Source organism: Sesamum indicum, linkage group LG12, assembly GCF_000512975.1.
Source record: "Sesamum indicum cultivar Zhongzhi No. 13 linkage group LG12, S_indicum_v1.0, whole genome shotgun sequence".
Lineage (NCBI taxonomy): Eukaryota > Viridiplantae > Streptophyta > Magnoliopsida > Lamiales > Pedaliaceae > Sesamum > Sesamum indicum.
In genome coordinates this window covers 41,025-61,477 of record NC_026156.1, presented here as the reverse complement: position 1 = coordinate 61,477, position 20,453 = coordinate 41,025, and the positions used below count along the sequence as shown (strand labels likewise).

General features: G+C 31.3%; 1 protein-coding gene across 1 annotated transcript; it reads right to left on the bottom strand.

Moving 5' to 3' along the window:
- LOC105174753 (NAC transcription factor 56-like) lies at nucleotides 5,992-7,814 on the bottom strand. Its single transcript, XM_011096942.2, has 4 exons — nucleotides 7,717-7,814; nucleotides 7,461-7,646; nucleotides 7,070-7,368; nucleotides 5,992-6,977 (listed from the first exon to the last, which is right to left on the bottom strand). Exons 1-4 carry the CDS (start codon nucleotides 7,757-7,759, stop codon nucleotides 6,441-6,443), a joined length of 1,065 nt encoding a protein of 354 aa, XP_011095244.1. The 5' UTR covers nucleotides 7,760-7,814; the 3' UTR covers nucleotides 5,992-6,440.

Here is a 20,453-nt window from a genome sequence, read left to right as displayed (position 1 = left end):
TCAAATTGCACATAAAATTTTGAAGTCACACAATTGCTTCTTAACCATGCAACATCTTTAAAAAAAAAACAATTAGGGATTTTTATGATACCCTTCTACAACCTGACCGGTTCGATTGACGTAAGTCCAGTTCAAGCGGGTCGACAGTTGGACCGCAGGATCGAACGGTTCTCTTAAAAAAAGACAATTTTTACTCCTCATCGAGTTTTGCCTTTCATCCGACCCACTTTGTTGCCCGATCAGCGATTCGAGCGATCCGACCAAACGGTTTGGGTTGAATTTTAAACACTGGTTATACTTATCCTGACATGACAAGATATCTGGGTCTAACTAATGCTACCTAATTTAATACAGTTGGAAATAAGGAAGAACTAGTTTGTCAAAGAGAAAAGTTGAATTACCATTTCGTCTTTGGAAAAAACTACTATTGTAGGACAAATAGGGTGGTAAAGAATTTGAGTTGAGAGGAACATGACTCAATTGTCCAAATTTGTTTAAATTATTATTGATTTTAAAAAATTATGACTGAATTAGGGTTGATATCATTTTGGGTCCTTCCATATTTGCAAAAATTGAGCTTCTCAGACTAAAAATATAACTTCAACAAATAATTCAATTGTTACAAAATCAAGTATCACATGTTACTGTGGTAAAAAAAAAAAAAATGTGCATGAGAAAAGTGAGAATTCTACCAGATGTGATTCTCACTTTAAAGAGTACTAACAACAATGGAGGGATCTTCTAGTATTGAGATCAGAGTGAAGAACGATACTGAGAATCTCATTTTTGGTACTCATGTAACCATTAATTGACTGACGAAAATAATTACGTGAAACTCATGTGGTCATTAAGTGTTCGTTTTGGAGAGAAATTTTATTTTTTTTTCCTCATCACAGACAACACTTCTTCCATTCTGTTGGACTTGTGATATTGTAACGGCCGTAAAATCTTTTTTTCGAACTCGAACTCATCTACGAGGTTCTCATACACGGTTTTTTACTGCAGTAACATATGATATTTGGTTTTGCAGCAGTTGAATCACTTATTGAAGCTATATTTTTAGTCTGAAAAGTTTATTTCTCAGGAATTTGGAAGGACCCGAACAGTCTCAGTCTTAATTTTGTTATTTCATTCTCTTGCCAAAAGTTGTAGTTATAATCCCTCCAAAAACAAATCATGTACTGTTCACATGCCATAATTCCTCCAACACACCCCAACTTAATGACCAAGTGAGTATCGCATGACCGTTTCCACTAAATATTTAACGACATGATGAAAAGTAAGAAAAATCATAAGTTATTGTCCTTAAAGTGAGAATTCCGTAATCATTAGGACTAAAAGTAAACAAGAACTAAGTTATGGGATCAAAAATAATATTTTCCTATAATAGGCACATTTCTATTTTTTCCTTCAAAATGCGCACTTAGCGGCCACATGAGTCTCACTTTTTGTGATTTTCATCAATTATTTAATGGTGGGACTAAAAGTGAAACAAAATATAAGATATTGTCCTTAATTTGAGATTTCATTGGGACCAAAAGTGAACATGGCCTAAGTTATTATACAAAAAATGAGATTTCCTAAACCAGTAGATAATTTTTTAACTATGTAGGTCTTGGACAGACTTTTTGTAGTGTTATCTGGCGTCGTCTGTGGAAATAAAGTCATGCATTCGTTCGTCCCCTTTTCTCTGGGTGTTGATCATGTGTCAGTGTCGTATGTTGAAATAAAGTTATGTGTCTGTTTCAAACTTTTCATATGATCATGTATCATATTGTATGTGGAAATAAGATTATGTATCTTTCCAAACCTTTCATCTCCAGGCTAACGATGCTGACACATATTGTATATCAATTGCATACTCATATCACGAACATCCATCCATCGTATCCTATACTTTAAGTGAGGTGTAGTATCCCTGCTGACTAATTACAACAGGTTGTGGGAATCATTCATTTTCTTATTTCCAGTTTGAATTCTGTGGCTGTCCAAAGTGGAACCGTCAGTGAATGCTGTTAGAATTTTGGATGTACGGCTAAATGATGGTCCGTACGAAATATATATAGTGGTGGAGGTTTAGACCAATTCCAACAACATTCATACTACTCGTTATGTCTCTGATTTTTTGACTTTCTATTTTTTCTGTAAATTAACACTAATAAAACTAACTCTCCTAATTTTTCATTCTTGCTCTTAAAAATTCAGGTTATTATTAATAAAACACCAAGGAACTTTTGACGTGTTTTAATATAGTTTTACTAAAACGCCCCTTTTAATTCCTTCTTTTTCTATCTATTCATCATTACAATTATCAGTTAGAAACTTAATACTTTTAAAAAACACCCTGATTTTGAGTAATAATTGTTTTTATTATTATTATAATCAGATATATAAATATTAATTTATTTTATATTTTGCACTGACATCGACTTCGCCTGATTAGTGATTACTAGGCTTGATTGTATACTTAATTACTTGTTTGTGGTGGGAAATGATAATGAGGAGTATTGACCCACTGGGTTTAAAATTTGAATAAATAAACCTAACAAGTAATCACAAATATTTATTTTCATTTATGGGCTAGTTTTATTCTCTTAATGCACCTTCTTGCTGGACTGGGCCATCACCGTTTTTTACTTTTATTTCTCATCTTATATGGTTGCCTATATTGAGATAATGTCTGACAAAATTCCCCTAAAAAGGGGAGGAAAGGAGCAATAAGCCCACATGCAGGCGTTTCGTCATGGGATCCAATATAAATGGCCTTCTCATCTATTTTACTACGCATTTTTCACTTTATCCCTTACGATTACTTGTTTACTCATTTGGGTTTTGAATTGTTAACATGTTTGGTTTTAGGTTGCAAGAGCCTACACTACTCCCAATTGGGAAGAATTTTTTTTGAATTTATAAAATATTAGATTTTATTTTAAAAATGAAAGTTTAAAGTATTGAAATAAATAAGATTATATCACTTACAAAATATTAGTAATATAAAGTCATAATTAATGACTAAGATTGAAGCAGCTTATTATAATTTAAATAAGTCAAAAGCTCTTAACTTTTTCTAATACAGTTTAGAAACTCCCAACATTCTATTTAAATCTCATAAACTCCATCATATATTCATAAAAAAGTAAAACGAATCTTATAATATCTCATAAACTCTCAAACACTATATAAATCAAACCATGATCATGAGACTTAATTGTGCACTTACTAGTAATTCGAATTAATTATGATTTGCCAAGTTGTTAATGATTATGAATGCTGATTCAGGTTGTCATATCACATGCATTTGTAGGAGTAGTAGGAGGAGGAGCCCAACTACAATTTGAGGATGATGTTAAGTTCATTTATGAAGTGTCCAAATTCTTGACAATTATTGAATCATAGCCCCCACAGCCTTATCCTAGCCACCCCATCATTAGTATATGTCTGTTTCATACCAAGTCCCCTTTGTTTGTTCCATCAATTGTCCTCAAGAACTCAGAAATTTCGTGGACCCTTTTTAAAATAATAATTTCTCCTGTCATTTTATGTACATTTGATGTAAGGGATATATTAAGTTTCTGTCTCGTACGAGGAATCGTCCAGCAACCACCCAAAGCTCTCCGTCACTCAGGCTTTGTACTTGGAGGAAAGGCACCAAAACTCTCGCCGGTTCCTTTCACAGTACCCGCCTCAAATCGATCTACAAGTCGAGTAAAGTAGGACTCTCGTACGAGAGAAACTCAAACTCTTGGGGCCGTTTACTTTTGAAATAACTACTTAGATTTTTTTTTTCGCACTCATAAATTCTGAAAATTGTATTATGATATGAAATCAAAGTTACTACGACTCAATATTTAACAATTTTAAAAAATTTAATATTATTATATATTTAGTGTCTATGAGAGGCATGATCTATTTTCCATATTTGGCACTTGTGAAATTGAAATATCATATTAAAGTTGTTTTGTACTTTTTCCTCAAATGAGAATGCAATTAGCAATAGTAATTTTTTTCACGTTATAGATAACGATTTCTTTTGATGATAGACGAGATGGTCCCTAATGACATGTTTGGATGAAGGGACCTCCAAAAAAATAAAAGATTTAAAAAAAGAAAAAGGACTAAAAATACGAAATCATATAATTTAAAGTATAATATTCTTTCATTAATATTTTCTCACTGAATTTCAAGATCCAAATAAAATTAGTCATGAAAAAAGGAAAAAAGAAGCCATTTTCGAAGTAGCCCAGCTTTTTGCTCGCTGCAAAAAAATACAATATCAGTGACAAAGTATCACCTGACGATTTAAAAATTATCATTAAACACATATATTAAATGACAATAATTTTGATCGATATTGTCATTAGATAATTATTAATAATAAAAATTATGTACAAAGTCTTCCTGGTAGATAATTATAGTAGTGCATGTATTGTGATAATACAATATAATGACGACACTTATTATTCATCACTAATTAATTCTTAATAGTAAAAACTTTGTAAAATATTAATTACTATAAAATAAAAATTCTCTTGTAATAAATATATAAAATCAGTGAGAATATTCACTAAAATTGACGCTTATTATTATTTTTTTGGTCGCAAATCTGGTCTGTTTTTGTAGTGGCTGGAAAAGGACACCCACAACCGGAATATACATCTGTAACTTAATTCATTTTCAGACATTAAGCCAAGGAAATCTTGAAGATGATGGACACGAAAGCTGGCATTAATTAGGACAAATTAAGATAAATAGGGCTAATTCTGATTTTTTCTTTTAATTTTTTCTATTCCTAATTTCATATATAGAATGCTATTCAGAGATGAATTAATCAAAAGCTATTTTACTATGTCCAGCTTCATTTTGAATATGGCAGAGAAAAATGATGGCATGTGAATAATGTAGAATAGCTCAATTTTGGGAAGGTTATACTTTCCTTGAGAAGATGTATTATAACAGCTCATATTATTAGTTGAATTTCCCTTTCTTTTAATTTAATTCCTGTCTATTTTATATTTAACTGCATTTCATGTGGGAAAAGTATCTGCTATTTCCCCCTATCTTTCAACTCTATTTGTGTTCATCCTTTTTTTTGGGTTTAAGAAGAAAAAAATTATAATCCAATTTTCCAGAAATTATAACTACTTTATCAGACAAGAAGTAATTAAAGTTGAGAGATTCCTCTTCTTTGATCAGTAAACATTATTCTCCTCACGATAAACATTAAAGTCTTATCTGCCTTTTTCATGAAATTCTTAAATAATCGAATCGAATCGAATCGAATCAAGACTTAATATTTAAAGTTTGGGTAAAAATGTAATTTATTTTTCAAAATTTCGTGGATGTATTGAATTCAATGGAGAAAGTAATCAATTTTATAATGTATATATATATGCTACAACTATCATATCTGCATGGAATATGTGCACTATATGTAATATTTTTTCGACAAAAAAACCAATAAAAAATTGATTATATATATAGTAATTTACAAATTTCACAAAATTGAGATGATAAGTTAAAAAGAAGAAGAAGGAAGAAGAAATTCAGATGGTAAAATATAATTAAGAACGGGCACACCTGGAATGGTAAAATATTTTTACCCTTTGTAAAATATGTTAATTATTGACTATTAAACATATATATAGCTCGAGGTGACATGCTTATGCACATGACATGTGAACTTAATTTATGATTATTGTCTCCACAAAAAAATAAATAAAACGAAAATATTATTTTTCTTAAAAGAGAGAGAGAGTGAGAGAGAGAGAGCTCTAGGTACATACAGTTACTAGCTACATATTTTAATTAGGGTTTTCTGAGATGTAAAGAATCCCAAACCCATGCCTGATCACCACTTCCTTCAATCAGGACTTCAAACTATGATCAGTCGGTCTCTCTCTCTCTCTATATATATATATGTGTGTGTGTGTGTGTGTGTGTAAGATTTTAGGCAAGGTATGCAGTTTCGTACCAGGACAATCATGGAAACAATGAAATTAAAAAACACACACTAATAAGCATAATTAAACACATATTTGCATGTCTTAACTCTTAGAACATACATCAATTCTATTTATTACTGCTTCCCAGAAGAACAATAAAATCTATAATCTGATTCTTGTCCCTAGCTATTTGCCCAGCAGCTACAACAACGTCAATACAAGATTTTGTATAATTTCCAATCTACAATGACCAAAAACATATAATATATAGTGTATATATATATATGAATCATATATTATAATACTGAAAATAAAATTGACAGTTAATTAATATATACCACCCCACCTATCCTAAAATTATAAAGATATATATATAAATTCGGAAATTAATTATAAACATCACCTGATCAATCTTTATGTCTTCTTCCCTAGCAACAAAATTCTCAAAGTCCAGCAATTTTTCCCACAGATCAGTTAATTGGCAGGTCTTTTCAGTAATCACGAGTACCAGTTCATGCCGGACACTTGATATGGCTGTTGCCGGAAAACCCCGTCACCGAGGGCGCCGGCCGCTAGAATTGCTTGTTGCTGCAGAGATGGAGTTTGCGGGAGCTGGCTGAGAATGGTATGGTGGCTACTCGTCGTCGTTTCGTCCGCCCTGCCAATGCTGCCATCGCAACTCTCCGCAAGAAATCTTTTTGTCGGGGGAGAATTTGCGTTCCCTTCTTCGTTCCAGTACAAATTTGGCAGCGTTCTCTTGCCCTGGAGGAGATTAGGGTCTGCAGATGAACCTAAATGAGAATTCATTGATTCATTGTTGTTCATCATTCCTTCGTACAAGTTATCATCACTTTCCAGCAATGACCCGTAACTGGAAGCCTTGATTCCGTGGATCTTTTGATGTTGTCCGAGCGGCAGTGACAGAGTTGGCTGAACCGAACCAATCATATCATTTATATGATCGTCTCTTTCTTGAGTCATGGGTCTTTGCGCGTTGGTCTTCTTGTAAATCCGACAAAGCACCCAATCATCAAGCTGCCCGTAAAATGGAAAAACAAGATCAGAATTAAGACAAAAACTAGTGATGAAATTAACATGGGCGGGCCGCCATCGCTGGTTTTAATTACCCTTAAAGAACCCTTTTTGTCGCAGCCTGGAGGCTTGCAGTTGGGCTTGTTATCCGCGAGCCTGTACTCGTGCATGATCCAATTGGTTTTGATTCCTTTAGGAGGCTTCCCGCCGTAGAAAACCAGTGCTTTTTTAACCCCAACTTTCTGAGTCCCCCCCGCCGTCAGCACCGGCTTGTCGGTCCCTGTCGCCTTCCAGTACCCCGACGTTGCCGCCCTGTTCGGCCTCGCCCCGTTCGGGTACTTCCTGTCCCTCGGGCTGAAAAAATACCACTCTTGCTCCCCAAACGTAGCCTTAGCTGGAAAAAAAATTCACAGGCTAATACAGTGAAATAACAATTAAACAGAGAGACAACAGAATACTACGTATAGCGTACAAAAGGCATCTTACCTGGAAGTTCCCAGGGATCGAATTTGTACAGATCAACTTCGGCGATGATAGCGACGGGGAGAGGGGCGGAGGCGGCCTTCTTCTTGAGGTAGTGGACCACCAGTTCTTCGTCGGTGGGGTGGAAGCGGAAGCCCGGTGGCAGCTGAGGCTGCTGGGACCCGGTGGAGGAATCGGTGCTTTCCATATCTGGACAATCAGTTCTAATTTGGATCAGTAAATCACCGGCGACGTATATTCTGGAGAAGACTATTAGTACCTTGTTTGGGAACTTGAAATTTATGAGAGAAGGAGAAGAGCATGGTACAGTACCAAGAAAAGAAACAGCATAAGCTGAGATGTTTTGCTCGGAGTTGGCTTCCCAATCTTTTTATATGTATATACCAACCTCTGTTCACGCTACCAAATACAGAGAAATTACAAGAAATTCTAACTCCATTAATTATATTAATATAAACATTTTTGTGTAAATTATAATGGGAAAAACAATTTTACTCGGTCTAAATATAAGGGTTTGACAATTTTAGTTCTACCAATGTATTTCCATAATTTTGTCATATAACTTAGAAATTTATTGAGGATAAAAATGATAGAAAAATATATGAGTGACATGCACTCCACCAGCATAATTTACTGTATTTTCAGCCATTTTAGCAAATTTCGAACAAAATTATTAGGGATAGTTACACTCCTTTCTCTTGAGATTTGGGGTAGTTACGCTTAAACTCTCTGTAGTTTAAAAAACTACATTTAATACTCCTAAAGTTTGCTTCCATCTAACAAATAAGTCCCTCCATATCAAAATTTTCACCGAATATATTAACAAAAAAAAATTTATATTTACCACTGATTTATTGTAGGTTAAATTATAAATCCTTTTATAACCAAATTATCCTTATACGTATTCATGCGTTAATGTATGTGAGGAAGTGTATCTGCAATAAATCAATCGAGGGTGAATATAAATTTTTCATTCAATTTTTTTTGTTAATATTATCAATTTTAGGTGAACTTTGACTAATGAAGTGACTTATTTGTTAGACGGAAGCAAACCTCACGGGTGTTATATGTAATTTTTTAAATCAATGAGATCTACTTATAATTACACTAAATTTCAAGAGAGGGGAATGTAATTATCCTAAATTATTATCATACAGAACTAAAATTATCAGAATTTATATTTATAAAACTAAAATTATAATTTTTTCATTATTGTATATAAAATGAATCAATATACGCCATGAATATACATCTTAAAAAATATAATTACGTAACATATGTAATTTATACTTGTCATGTTACTAATTGAATTGATTGGATGAAATTAAATTCGGACCATAGTTTTCCAAATGAATTTGGTTAAACTGGTTTTACAGTATGGTGCATCTTGTGACAGCCAATCAAAACGTTACATTGCATGGGGCTGCGAGGGAGGAGATTAGCGGATGATGATGATGATGAAAACAGGAGTGGAGCAGCGGAAAATTAGGCGATTAATAAACGGACACGCGCGTGATTATTAGAAGCCAATGAGTAGGCACCACGTGGTTACGGGGTTCTGTTGGGGGGACCACAGGTGAACGCAGAAGGCAACAAAGAAGGGATGGGTTTGATAAAGACGAAGATAAATGTGAGTGGAAATGGATGTTTACGGTTCCTATGTGTCACGCCTTTGCCGTGCAAATACCATCACAACTTACTTTATTTCAAATTTTTTTTAAAAAAAATCAATTATTTGAATTTAATTAAATTTCATTAAAGTTCATAATAATTATACTATAAGTTTTAATAATTTATTTCATAATTTTCTTAAAGTATTTATAAATGATGCACTATATATATTATAGCGTTCAATGTGATTAATCTGAATTTTATGTCTGAATCGAATTAAATTTTTACCCTCGCTTGTCTAATTTATGCCTAAAATATTTACTATGGAAAAAATACCCTTTTTCTTTGAAAATTATGAAAAAAATGATTGATAGATCATTTATGATGTATTATGATATTCGAATACGTATGAGAAGAATTATTATTTTTTTTTTAAAAAAAAGAAAATTTTACTTTGGGATTGAAAATTGAAAGTAAAAGTGACTAAAACATTTAATAATATTGTTGGAGCGGAAGTAATAAAAATGAAGGTGGGATGGCAGAAAGAGAAAAGAGGGTAGTTATGATACTAGGATTAGTCCAATCCTTATAATTCTGGTAGTTGGGATTTCGGCATTATGAATTTTCATTTTGAATAATAATAATAATATTTAGGTTTTCGGAATTTATTGCTCAATTTCAAATATTGATGATCATCATGACGTCGGATGGTTCAATTTTGACTAAGAGAATATTCCAAACGGATAACAAAAAATAAAAAAAATATATGTAGGGTTATAATATAAACATTATACTGCTAAGGATAGATATTTTTATTTTTGGTATAATATAATTGTAAAGAAATTTAAATGTAATAAGGATTGTATTTGAGTTATCGATCCTAAATATGATATGTGTATATATAGTTACAACTTAATTATAGTAATGGCTGTATATTTGTTGTCCTTCGAATCACTACACACAATAAGAAGGGGGAAAAAAAGGACTATTTTCTACATTATAAATTCATGGAGTTTAAAAAATTATAGTAAATGAATATTTTTAATTATGATTAAATAAACAACGTAAAATTTTAAGTTTTGGCCACGATTAATTAATAACTATTGAGATCTTAGCCATGATAAAAGCATTTACTATGATTTTTAGTCATGATCAAAGCATTCCCCATGAGTTTTAATGAAGACTAATGTTATAGCATTGTCTGTTGAAACGAGTCATAGTCGTTGCATAACTATGGCTAATGATTATTCAAAAAAATAACACTTCTCGTCTATAATTTACTATCTTTCCATATTTTAGTTCAATTGGTTACGAGATTGGTCTCGTAACTTCCAAAATAGCACTTTTGCTCCCATGGTACTTCCCGTTAGATATATTAACAAAAAATACCATATGATTGGCACGTGGTTGATAGGACCTTTACATTTTTTGTCCTATTGGTTACAAAATTCTTACTTTTTGATCCCATAACTTTTAAAAATAATATTTTTGGTTTCGTGCACTTAAGCCCACGCGGCCTTTTCTGTTAAATATCTAACAAAAAAAATACCATAAGATCAAAAGTGTTACTTATTGAAAGTTACGGAATCGAAAGTCAAAAGATTGTAATAATTGAAATCAAAAATGGAAAGACCCTAAATTATAGGATAAAAAATATTATTTTTTCATGATTTATTTACCACAACTTTTAGCCTTTGACTATAATAATCATAGTTATTACAAAAAGTTATATATATGTTTTCTAATGAATAAAACTATACAAGTCATGTGTGTCATTAATTATTTACAGTAACAAAAAGCATAATATACCAATAATCTTTAATATTAGTGGTGGTTAAGATCTCATAAATTGCTTCGAGGTTATGCATGGGTTAAATTTCCACCGGCTACTTGTCTCATTTTTGTATAATTTTTTTGTAATTTGTTATTTCATAATGTGTATATATATATATATATATATATTAATTTCACTAACACAATTAATGATAACTTTTTTACAAATCCCATCACTTATGAAGATGACAACACAAATTCTTCCACTGTCACTTGAGTTTTGATTACATAGTCTATTGTTTTTGGGGGTGAGGAAGACAATTTGAATAGAGTGAAACATCAATTAGGTTTTGCTTAGATATGAAATTCAGTCATTTCAAGAGTACTTGTTGGGAGTAATTTTTGTTGCATCCTCGTATATTTTGTTGGTTGGAATTTGGAAGTATTGGTCGGAAAGGGGCAAGAGAAAATTGACTAAATAGTATTCTGATCATTCATTTTTGTGGAGTAAAGGGAAATGATAACTACACAATAATTGCTATATTGACATGTATTATACATCATGCATCATTACCATAATTTTAGGTATTTTAATTATACTACTCCCACTTCAACCTGCTATATATCAGCCTATCACTACTACTACATTAACTGAATCTGAACAAAAATTCAGATTATTTAAGTAGTCTTATCGAAATTAGATTTTCTTTCTTATCACTACAAAAAAAAAAAAAAAGAAAAAAAGTAAATTTTCATTATATTATAAACGGCTATAACTTAAAACTTTGGTGATATAATGCTCTTTAAGTACGATTAAACAAAATATTTGTTTGGCCTTTCTTGCAAAAACAACGGTTAATGATTATTGCAAAACCATGTTTACGAAAAATAAGAAAAGTAAGAAGTTGTTAACTTATTTTCAAATTTTGAATAAGCTCTCCTTAATTTCATCACATTCGTTGCAAAATTGTCATTAATAATTGTTCACACAAAATTTGAGTATGTGAAAAAAGAATTATGAGACAAGAAAAATATGAAGACTAAATTGTATTTAATAACAGTGGAATTCTTCGTCTCACAAATATTACACAATATAAATGAAAACTATAATGTGGACACAACAAAGGGAAAATAACAGTTTTAGTCCAAAAAAGTTAGGTCTATATCACTTTTAGTCCTATTCATTATGGGATTAATTTTTAGTCCCATAATTTACAAAAATTAGTACTGTGGTCCTCATGCGCTTTTTCATTTACAATTTAACGATGTAGATCACGTGCCTAACACATTGTTATCAAGTATTTTTTGTTGGAGGAAAAATTAGCCCTTTTTTCCAATAGTAGCATATGATTTATTTGGCCTACTTGAACTTGTGAAGATATGATTCTTTGTGTTGTTTCTACTTGGCTTCAACTTATAAAAATATGGAAAGGATATGACTCAATTTTTGTGATAGAATAGAGAAATCACTATATTTTTTGTCCTAATTTCCTTCAAAATTTATTTTTGCCCGTCAAATGTAGTTATATTTTTCTCAAAAATGGTGTCAAGCTTGAAAATAAACTAATTTTCTCTCTAGCTAAAAATAGTTATGATCACACGCTAGGCAACGTGCATTATACTGTTCAATTGTAGATAAAAAAGTGGATGAGGACCAAAAGTGCTAATTTTTTTTATAAGTTATGAGATTAAAAGTGCTAATTTCCTAATGAATGAGACCAAAAGTAAAATGAGTATAACTTATAGGAGCAAAAATATTATTTCCACACATAACACACATACATCTAATAGTGAATATTAAGTAACAATGTTATAGTAAGCTTTTGACAAAAAATCAATTTTTATAGATAATTAAAATGTGGGAGTTGTGTCTGTTGCAGGTCTTATTGTGCCCCAAATAGTCCGTTGAGGGTCAAATCACGTATTCCATTTCTATCCTGCAATGCACACACATGCACTTAACTAAATTTATGTTCAAACTGTTAATTAAATTTTACAGCGAATTATTAATTATTATTTGGACCAAACTTTCCGGAATGGAAGTTTATGTATGATCAAAAGAGCATTAGGGCAACATCCTTATTTCATTTGATCATATTTGATAAGGGAAACTACAGCCATAAATGCAACAATCAGTTTATTGGCCGTATGTTCTGCTCCCCGTGGTTTTGTGTCTGATATCGTGATAAATATTGATTGACAGTGGTCAAAATTTAAGATTTTACATCAATTTATTTAATTATAGTTGATGGTATTGATATATCATTATTTTTAAAATTATAGTTATTTATAACTTAGGAACTAATTTTTTTTTTTTAAAAATTTTTCAGAACCTGAGGTACGTCATTTTTAGAGAGAATATTATACTCTTTTTTCCCTTGAGTTTACACCCTGAGTACTTAATCGTCGAAGGGTCTTAGTTGGGAACCCTCCATAGCATGCTCAATGTGCATCTGGTTTTTTGGATCCCAAACACTCATTCAAATTGAATTTTTCTCAACTTGGATCAATAATGACTCCGAATATTTGAGAATAATACTATCTGCAGAGGTATAATTAATTGACGGAATATCAAATTTTAGTTATTATTTCTGAGTTGTACTTTTACATCATTGACAGTACTGTTGATGGATATTATGAATCAGAAAGCAGTGTGAAAATACATTCAGCAATAAGTCATGTATCTCCAGAGAATGAAGGAACCAAAGTCTCTGTTTTCAACCATCTTATAATTTGTAACCATATCAGAAAAAAAAAAGAAAAAAAGGCCAAACATGTTATAATTTGTCAGCTAGATAAAATGATCATTAATTGGAATAATGTGACTGTTTAAACTCATTCTTTCTCTAGGAAATATTTATTTTACGTATAGGTGATGTAATGGACCCATTATCAACAAATTTACATGTAATTATAGAAGCAGATTTAAGTAATAAGTTAGGTGCTTGGCAAATTTACAGCGGGTTATTAATTTAGTAGTTAAAATCCTGAGATTTAATAATTTCACAAATAAGATCAATAATGTTTTAACTCAATGGTTAAGGCTGAGATTTCATAACTAAATTTGAGATATGGGTTCAAATCTCACCATACATCTCATTTTTATGTAAGTTTATTATAATTTATTTTAATTTTTTTAATTATAATGATGTATTGATTGAAACGATGTGTTTCTCATTAATATAATCGTGTCTTTATCGCATAAAATAATAATAAAAAAAAAGAATAAAAAAGAAGGCAAACTACACAAGCGACACTGCGTGAAGTTAAAGGTCCTAACCTTATGAGATATATGGGTGTTTGTCTGTTTTTTATGAATTTGTTTCTCGTTGTTTTTTGTAATTATTGGTTATTAATGTTCGATTAAATTACTGATTCACGTCATAATATATGGTATGCAACCTAAGCACTATCAAGATCTTATCAGAACTAATTCAAAAATTCTAGCAAAATTTTGGAATTTTAAAACATGCACCACCGCGAAATTGATTTGTGATTAGTTATGAATCTCTCTCATTATTTGAGAAATTATGAGTATCTATTGATGTTTTATTGAAATTATGTAATTTTTCAATGGAGGTTTGAAATTGTCAACTTTGCTCTTATTGTATTATTTTTATTTTTTTTAAAAAAAAACTGAAAATTTCTATATAAATTGGACAAGATTGGTGGAAAATTTTTAAAAATTGTAAAAAGTTTGTCAACCTAATCCATAGACAAAAAAAATCACAATTTTTTTAAAATAAGTAGAATTATAATTTATAGTCCACGAGAGCATTTTAATTATTTTACCACAAAAAATAATTGAAAATCTAATAGAGACTAATAAATTGAACAAATTGTTAGATAGGTGGCGGAGATAAATGCTAAGGTGGTGCTCCAGTTGATATTGAAGGAAGAAGGGGACTGGAAATTTTCAGAACGTCTCACCCAAAATCGAAAACTCAAAACGAGGATTGGATGTGAGAGGTTTACACATATTTATAGGGAGGGAAACAAACCAGCGGATTTCTTAGCCAACTACGCATGTCAGAAGAAGATATCGCAAGTGTTTACATGTGCACAAGGAGACTTGGCGTCTCTTGTTCGTTGAGACGTCTTACTACCTAATTTTCGTTTTCACAGATAATTTGCTTACATTGTACAGGGAGTTTGTAATCCTCTTTTCTAATTTTTTTTTTTGTTGTACATGGGTTGCGTTAATTGTATTTAGTTGTAGGGCCACTGCACCGACGGCTTTTCAAAAAAAAAAAAAAAATTGTTGGACAGATAGCTAGAGAAAACTTAATAGAGACTAATATTTTTGTTTACTATTTTTTATATTGTACATGATTTTGTTCAAAGACTCTAATAAATAAGTAGGGAACTATCAAACCCTCCGTCTGGGCACAGACGGTGTTCTAAAAAAAAAAGAACTATTAGACGGTCGTTAAAATCAAGAGAGTATTAATAATTTTTCAATTAATGATAAGTATTCGTAATTATATCAAATTTGATAGAAACTCATGTAATTTACCCTTAATGTAAATATATATGTAACTGAATGAACTGAATTATGGTGTAGAATTAGGATGTGAAGCGAGAAAATGAAAGAATAGCAAAAGGTGTGCAATGTGGGAGGTTATGAATGATGCAGCGTGCATGTGGGCTGCACAACGTTGGAAGTCAAGGTCCCTTTGTAATGACTTAGGAAGATAGGGCAGGGCAGGGGGAGGTATCAATCCATTTCTTGTTCAACCCGGAAAACCTAACTTCCCCTTTATGTGTTCATAAAACGAGGAAACTGCAATTAAGGTAGCATGTTTATGTAATAATATATGTGTCTATTGCTACATCCCTCTCCTAGCTGATTTTTAATGTCATTGACAAGTGAAACTCTATGATTGTAGCATGCTTCCAGTTCTGGTTTGTTGTCCTAGATCCATCCTACGCATCACTACAAAAAAAAAAAACAATTATTTTCTATATTATAAATGATTACAACTCAAATATCATAGTAATTACTGATTTTATCTACCACGTCAAATTATAAAATTAATGCGAAAACTTAAATTTTGACCACAATTAATCAGTATGTGTGTAATCGTGATGAACTAGTACATATTCGCCATAACTATTTTATTTTTGACCATAATAATCGGCATATTTCTCCTAATGTACGCGGAACATTCTTTATGTTTCCATTAAAATGATGAAGTGATGACAAAATTAATAATTGAATTCATATTGTGTTGGTATGGTAAATTCTTATTGTTTGACGTCGAATAAGTATATATATATATCCTCAATTGTAGGGGAAATTGTATTTTTTTGTTCTATATTTTTAGACCAAATACATTTTTCGTTCCATTAGTTAGAGAATACTTCTATTTTCGATAACATAAATTATAAAATTTGTCAATTTTAATCTTTTAATCAGATGTCGTCAATATTTTGATAGAAAAACACGTGCTAAGCACACGATTATTAACTCTTCGACCTTTTGAATAACGACCACATGCTTAACCCAAATTATCACCATTTTTAGTGTTTTGTAGCCCAAGTACGGTTGGCAACAAATTAAGATATTTATTCCAAAAGAGGGATTGAAATGCAAGCACTTTTAGCTTCTCAATTGCTCAAAGTCAAATACTTCCTAAAGATTATTATATGATTTATTGAGAAAAAAGGTCAAAATATTATCATTTTAACTCAATAATATCTTCATCTTTGTAAATTTTTCTCATGCACAATTACACATAAATCTATACTATTATAAAGAAAAACAAGTGTTGTAGACACAAAATGACGATTTTTCCATTAACTTCACTGCCTAATTAATATACTTTTTTTTTTATTTATAGTATATTTTAAAAATTATTTATTATATTCACATAAAAACAACTAATAACTTTAAAAGTTGTAAATAATAAAAAAATTAGGCGTATTCAGTTAAGAGGTTAGCACATTAATGTGTGGGTGATGATGCATATGCCAAACAAGTAAGTAAAGAGCAGATACTGCGGCACAAGAAAGGCGCACTGCCTCATCAGTCATCACTCCCACAACCGAATTCAGACAAAGTCGCAATTTGCATGACCCCCTTTCCATTCACATGTGTTTATTCAACCTCCTCTATTCCGTTTCACATAATTATCCATGTTTCCACGCAATCTCTTCTGAACCAAAATTCTCAAACCTTTTTTCTTGCATCATTGCATGTGTTATTACGTGGTTTTATAGTTAATCACATAAAAAGTGTATATACTCTGTTCACAATGTGAAAATAGATTTGAGTGACTAAATCTAGTTCGGCTCGTAGCATATGTTGGAGAACCTAACCCCAGTTATGTTTCACGCCGTATATGTTGTAATTATCTTTTGGACCTAACATTTTCAGTGCAAATCGAAATCGGGCTCCTACTATTGCGTTTCTAAGATTGTAACATTGAATGTAACGAAAGAGGAAATGGTATTTTTGTTTTCTCGTTTCACTTTGGAAAAATTGTATTCCGTCCACATTGAGGAATGTATCTAGACTATATATAAAGCATGCATATATATGATGTTATGGAATTTCTCTCGATGGCTTAGGGAAATTGTGTTTACCATTCCAGTAAAACTCCTATTTACTTGTCTTAATACATAAATTAGAGACCAATTACAAGTATAACTTTTATTTTAAAATATGAAATTACACTTTTCCTTAAAAAAATTAAAAAATTATATTTACAACTTCTCTAAGAATTCTCGATTTGCAACTGACCACTTTTCGTTAGGGTTTACATGAAAAATATTTATGTCAGCAACATATTGCATTGACTTCTAATTTTACGCCTCCTTAGATATTCCTGCAATAATATTTTTATACTTGTAAGAAAGTGAATGTAATATAGTATACGAAGACAAAAGGATGTCATTGTAATAAAATATTGCTCCTGAATCATAGGGGACATTGAATAAAAAATAACCATAATTAAGATAAATAAATCTTTTCTAAAATAAATATCACAATTCAGTACATAACGTTTAGTGACATGTTACCCACAACAAAATGTGTGATGAAAACAACATAAACGTAAATATTGAACTTATTAATTACATCGAAATAACGTAAATATTGAACTTATTAATTATATCGAAATTACTAATTGTCAATAAGGCCTAATTTAATTTGCGAAGTTGAGGCCCTTATGGGTTCAAACCCCATTATGTATGTGATGTTGTTCTACCTTAATAGCAACTATTAATTGATGATTAGTTTATGATTGTTATAGCGGTTAGATATAAATATTTGATATCAATAATTGTAATTGATTTATTAAAAAATAATAATTTATCACTTTCACCTTAAAAAATTATAGCCAACTAATAGTCGACGTACTTAATCGTAGTATTAAATTTGAATCCCGCCCAACAAAATTACCGTACCTAATGTGGTAAATGTTTTTACTTGTACTCAAATATCTACCTTTAGTCCATTGAATTTACCCATCACCAACATATACATCTCAAACCCTAATGCATTTCATTTTCCACAGAACGCCACTGATTTAATTCTGCATTTAATACCATGAGCTAAAGATTTTCGAATTACAGGATCTTACGGGACCAGTTGTGATTTTCCTAATCCAGGATTAAGATAATCCGGTCAAATATTGCTTTCACTAATACCCAATCACTTGCCATTTTCTTACACCAAGACAAAATCCTTAGTCATTTTTCTTAACAAAAGCACTTAATTAAGCTGGCTAAGAATACATGCTGCATTCGGTGCTTTGTGCACTGAGTGTACCGATGAATGGTACATAACTCTCGATTTTAGAAAATTGGATGTTGTGTCGAAGATCATTCACATACCCAACGTAATGTACACTGAGTGTAGCATCTACAGGACCTGCACAAAGGTGGGAATATATCATGTATTAGATGCTAATTAGTCTGCTTCTGACCTTTAATAATGCGCATTTATCTTAAATGGTGCGATTTGATTTTACATCCGATTGGCGTACGGTGAGATTTTATTTTAAATGCTTGGAGGGAGATTTTTCAATATGCTTACTAAATTTGATAATCTGAATTGATTACTGGGGACCGTAATCTGGGATAAGATCCTAATGTGTAACCAGTTATGGAAGGAAAGGAACAACGTTATCTCCATTGTTATCCTGTCATTTATGTTTTTGTTGAAATGTGAAATGATGTTCCAACAATCCATGTTTATGCTTTTGCTGCTCCTGAAAATGATGTTTCCTAAACCTATTTCTCAGACACTAAGGCCTAAGCCCAGAGGTCCTAAGTCCGAAGATCTTGCCAATATTTGATCATGAGTTTAATATCTCATTTTTTTATCTTATTTATGCGACTTCATCATCTTATTATTCATTATTAACTTTTAATCTTTCCGGAATAATAAAAAATAGAACTCTTTAGCTGTAGTCCGATTTGAATCATAACTACTATCTAAAAGGTGACTATTCCTACTTAAATCAATTCAATCTCATAATATACCTCGTAAGAAATCACAGCTTTTTTCCATTTGAATTATCATCTCAATGATCAAATCTTGATTGAATGTATTGTAATAAACATGAAATCTTGTACTATTATTTACCAATTGTGCTCTTCTAAATTTTGAAATGGGCTTCTGGATAAATACATGGATTAGACTTAAGTATTTTTCCAGTTTTAAATCTGTAGAGTTTTAATAGCTGGACTGACTGATTATATGGTTCTTATTGGGCCTCAAGACGACCCCATCTTAGTTATTCGACTCGAATCATTAATTAAAAGATGATAAAACATATGCGAAATACTAATCTGCTAACTCCACTTGTATTGGGCTAAACTAAAACTCCATTTGAGTTGGACTTATATAAATAATTAAATTCAATTTTTATCCATAATTCTGAACTCGATATTAAAAAAAAAAAAAAAAATCAACCTACAACTTACCTAATAACTTGTTCAACTCAATTCAAGGTTTTTGAAATTTATTCAAACGCCCTCAACTCTTTGTTAATTTCATAACATGTCATAAACAGCATTTTTTATTTGGATTGTATCTATATCACCTCAATCCGACTTAAACACGGTCACGTACAAATTTATAATAACCACGAACTCACATGAAATCGTACGACTCGACATGTTTATAAACACTAGCCTTTGATAACTTGAACAAATTAAAACAAAAGTAATATAATCATAAATTCATGATAGCTTTAGTGCACCACATGAAGAGTAGAGAAACATCTAGTTGCCGACAGTAGTACAATGTCATCATCAAGTACAAGACAAAAAGGTAAGATCTAGACGCACACAGTGGCAGTGTTTAATTCAATTTTCACTGGTTGCTATGGCAGCCAAAAAGGTTCGCTGCTTTGTCTTAAAATGAAACACCAGACAGAACATAATTTTATAATAAAAGATCCGAACGAACAAATATGAAAATACAAGGAATCAAATAATTAGGTAAAAGTGGCATGTATGAACAAACCGAGCTAGTTGTAATAATAGAAAACTTGTCATCCAACCTAAATTAGCATCAAACAAGTCAATTAGTCAAACAAAAGCAAAGCAAAGGAGGCAAAAAGGAAAACGGAAGAAGACTAAGAAAAAATAAATTCAATC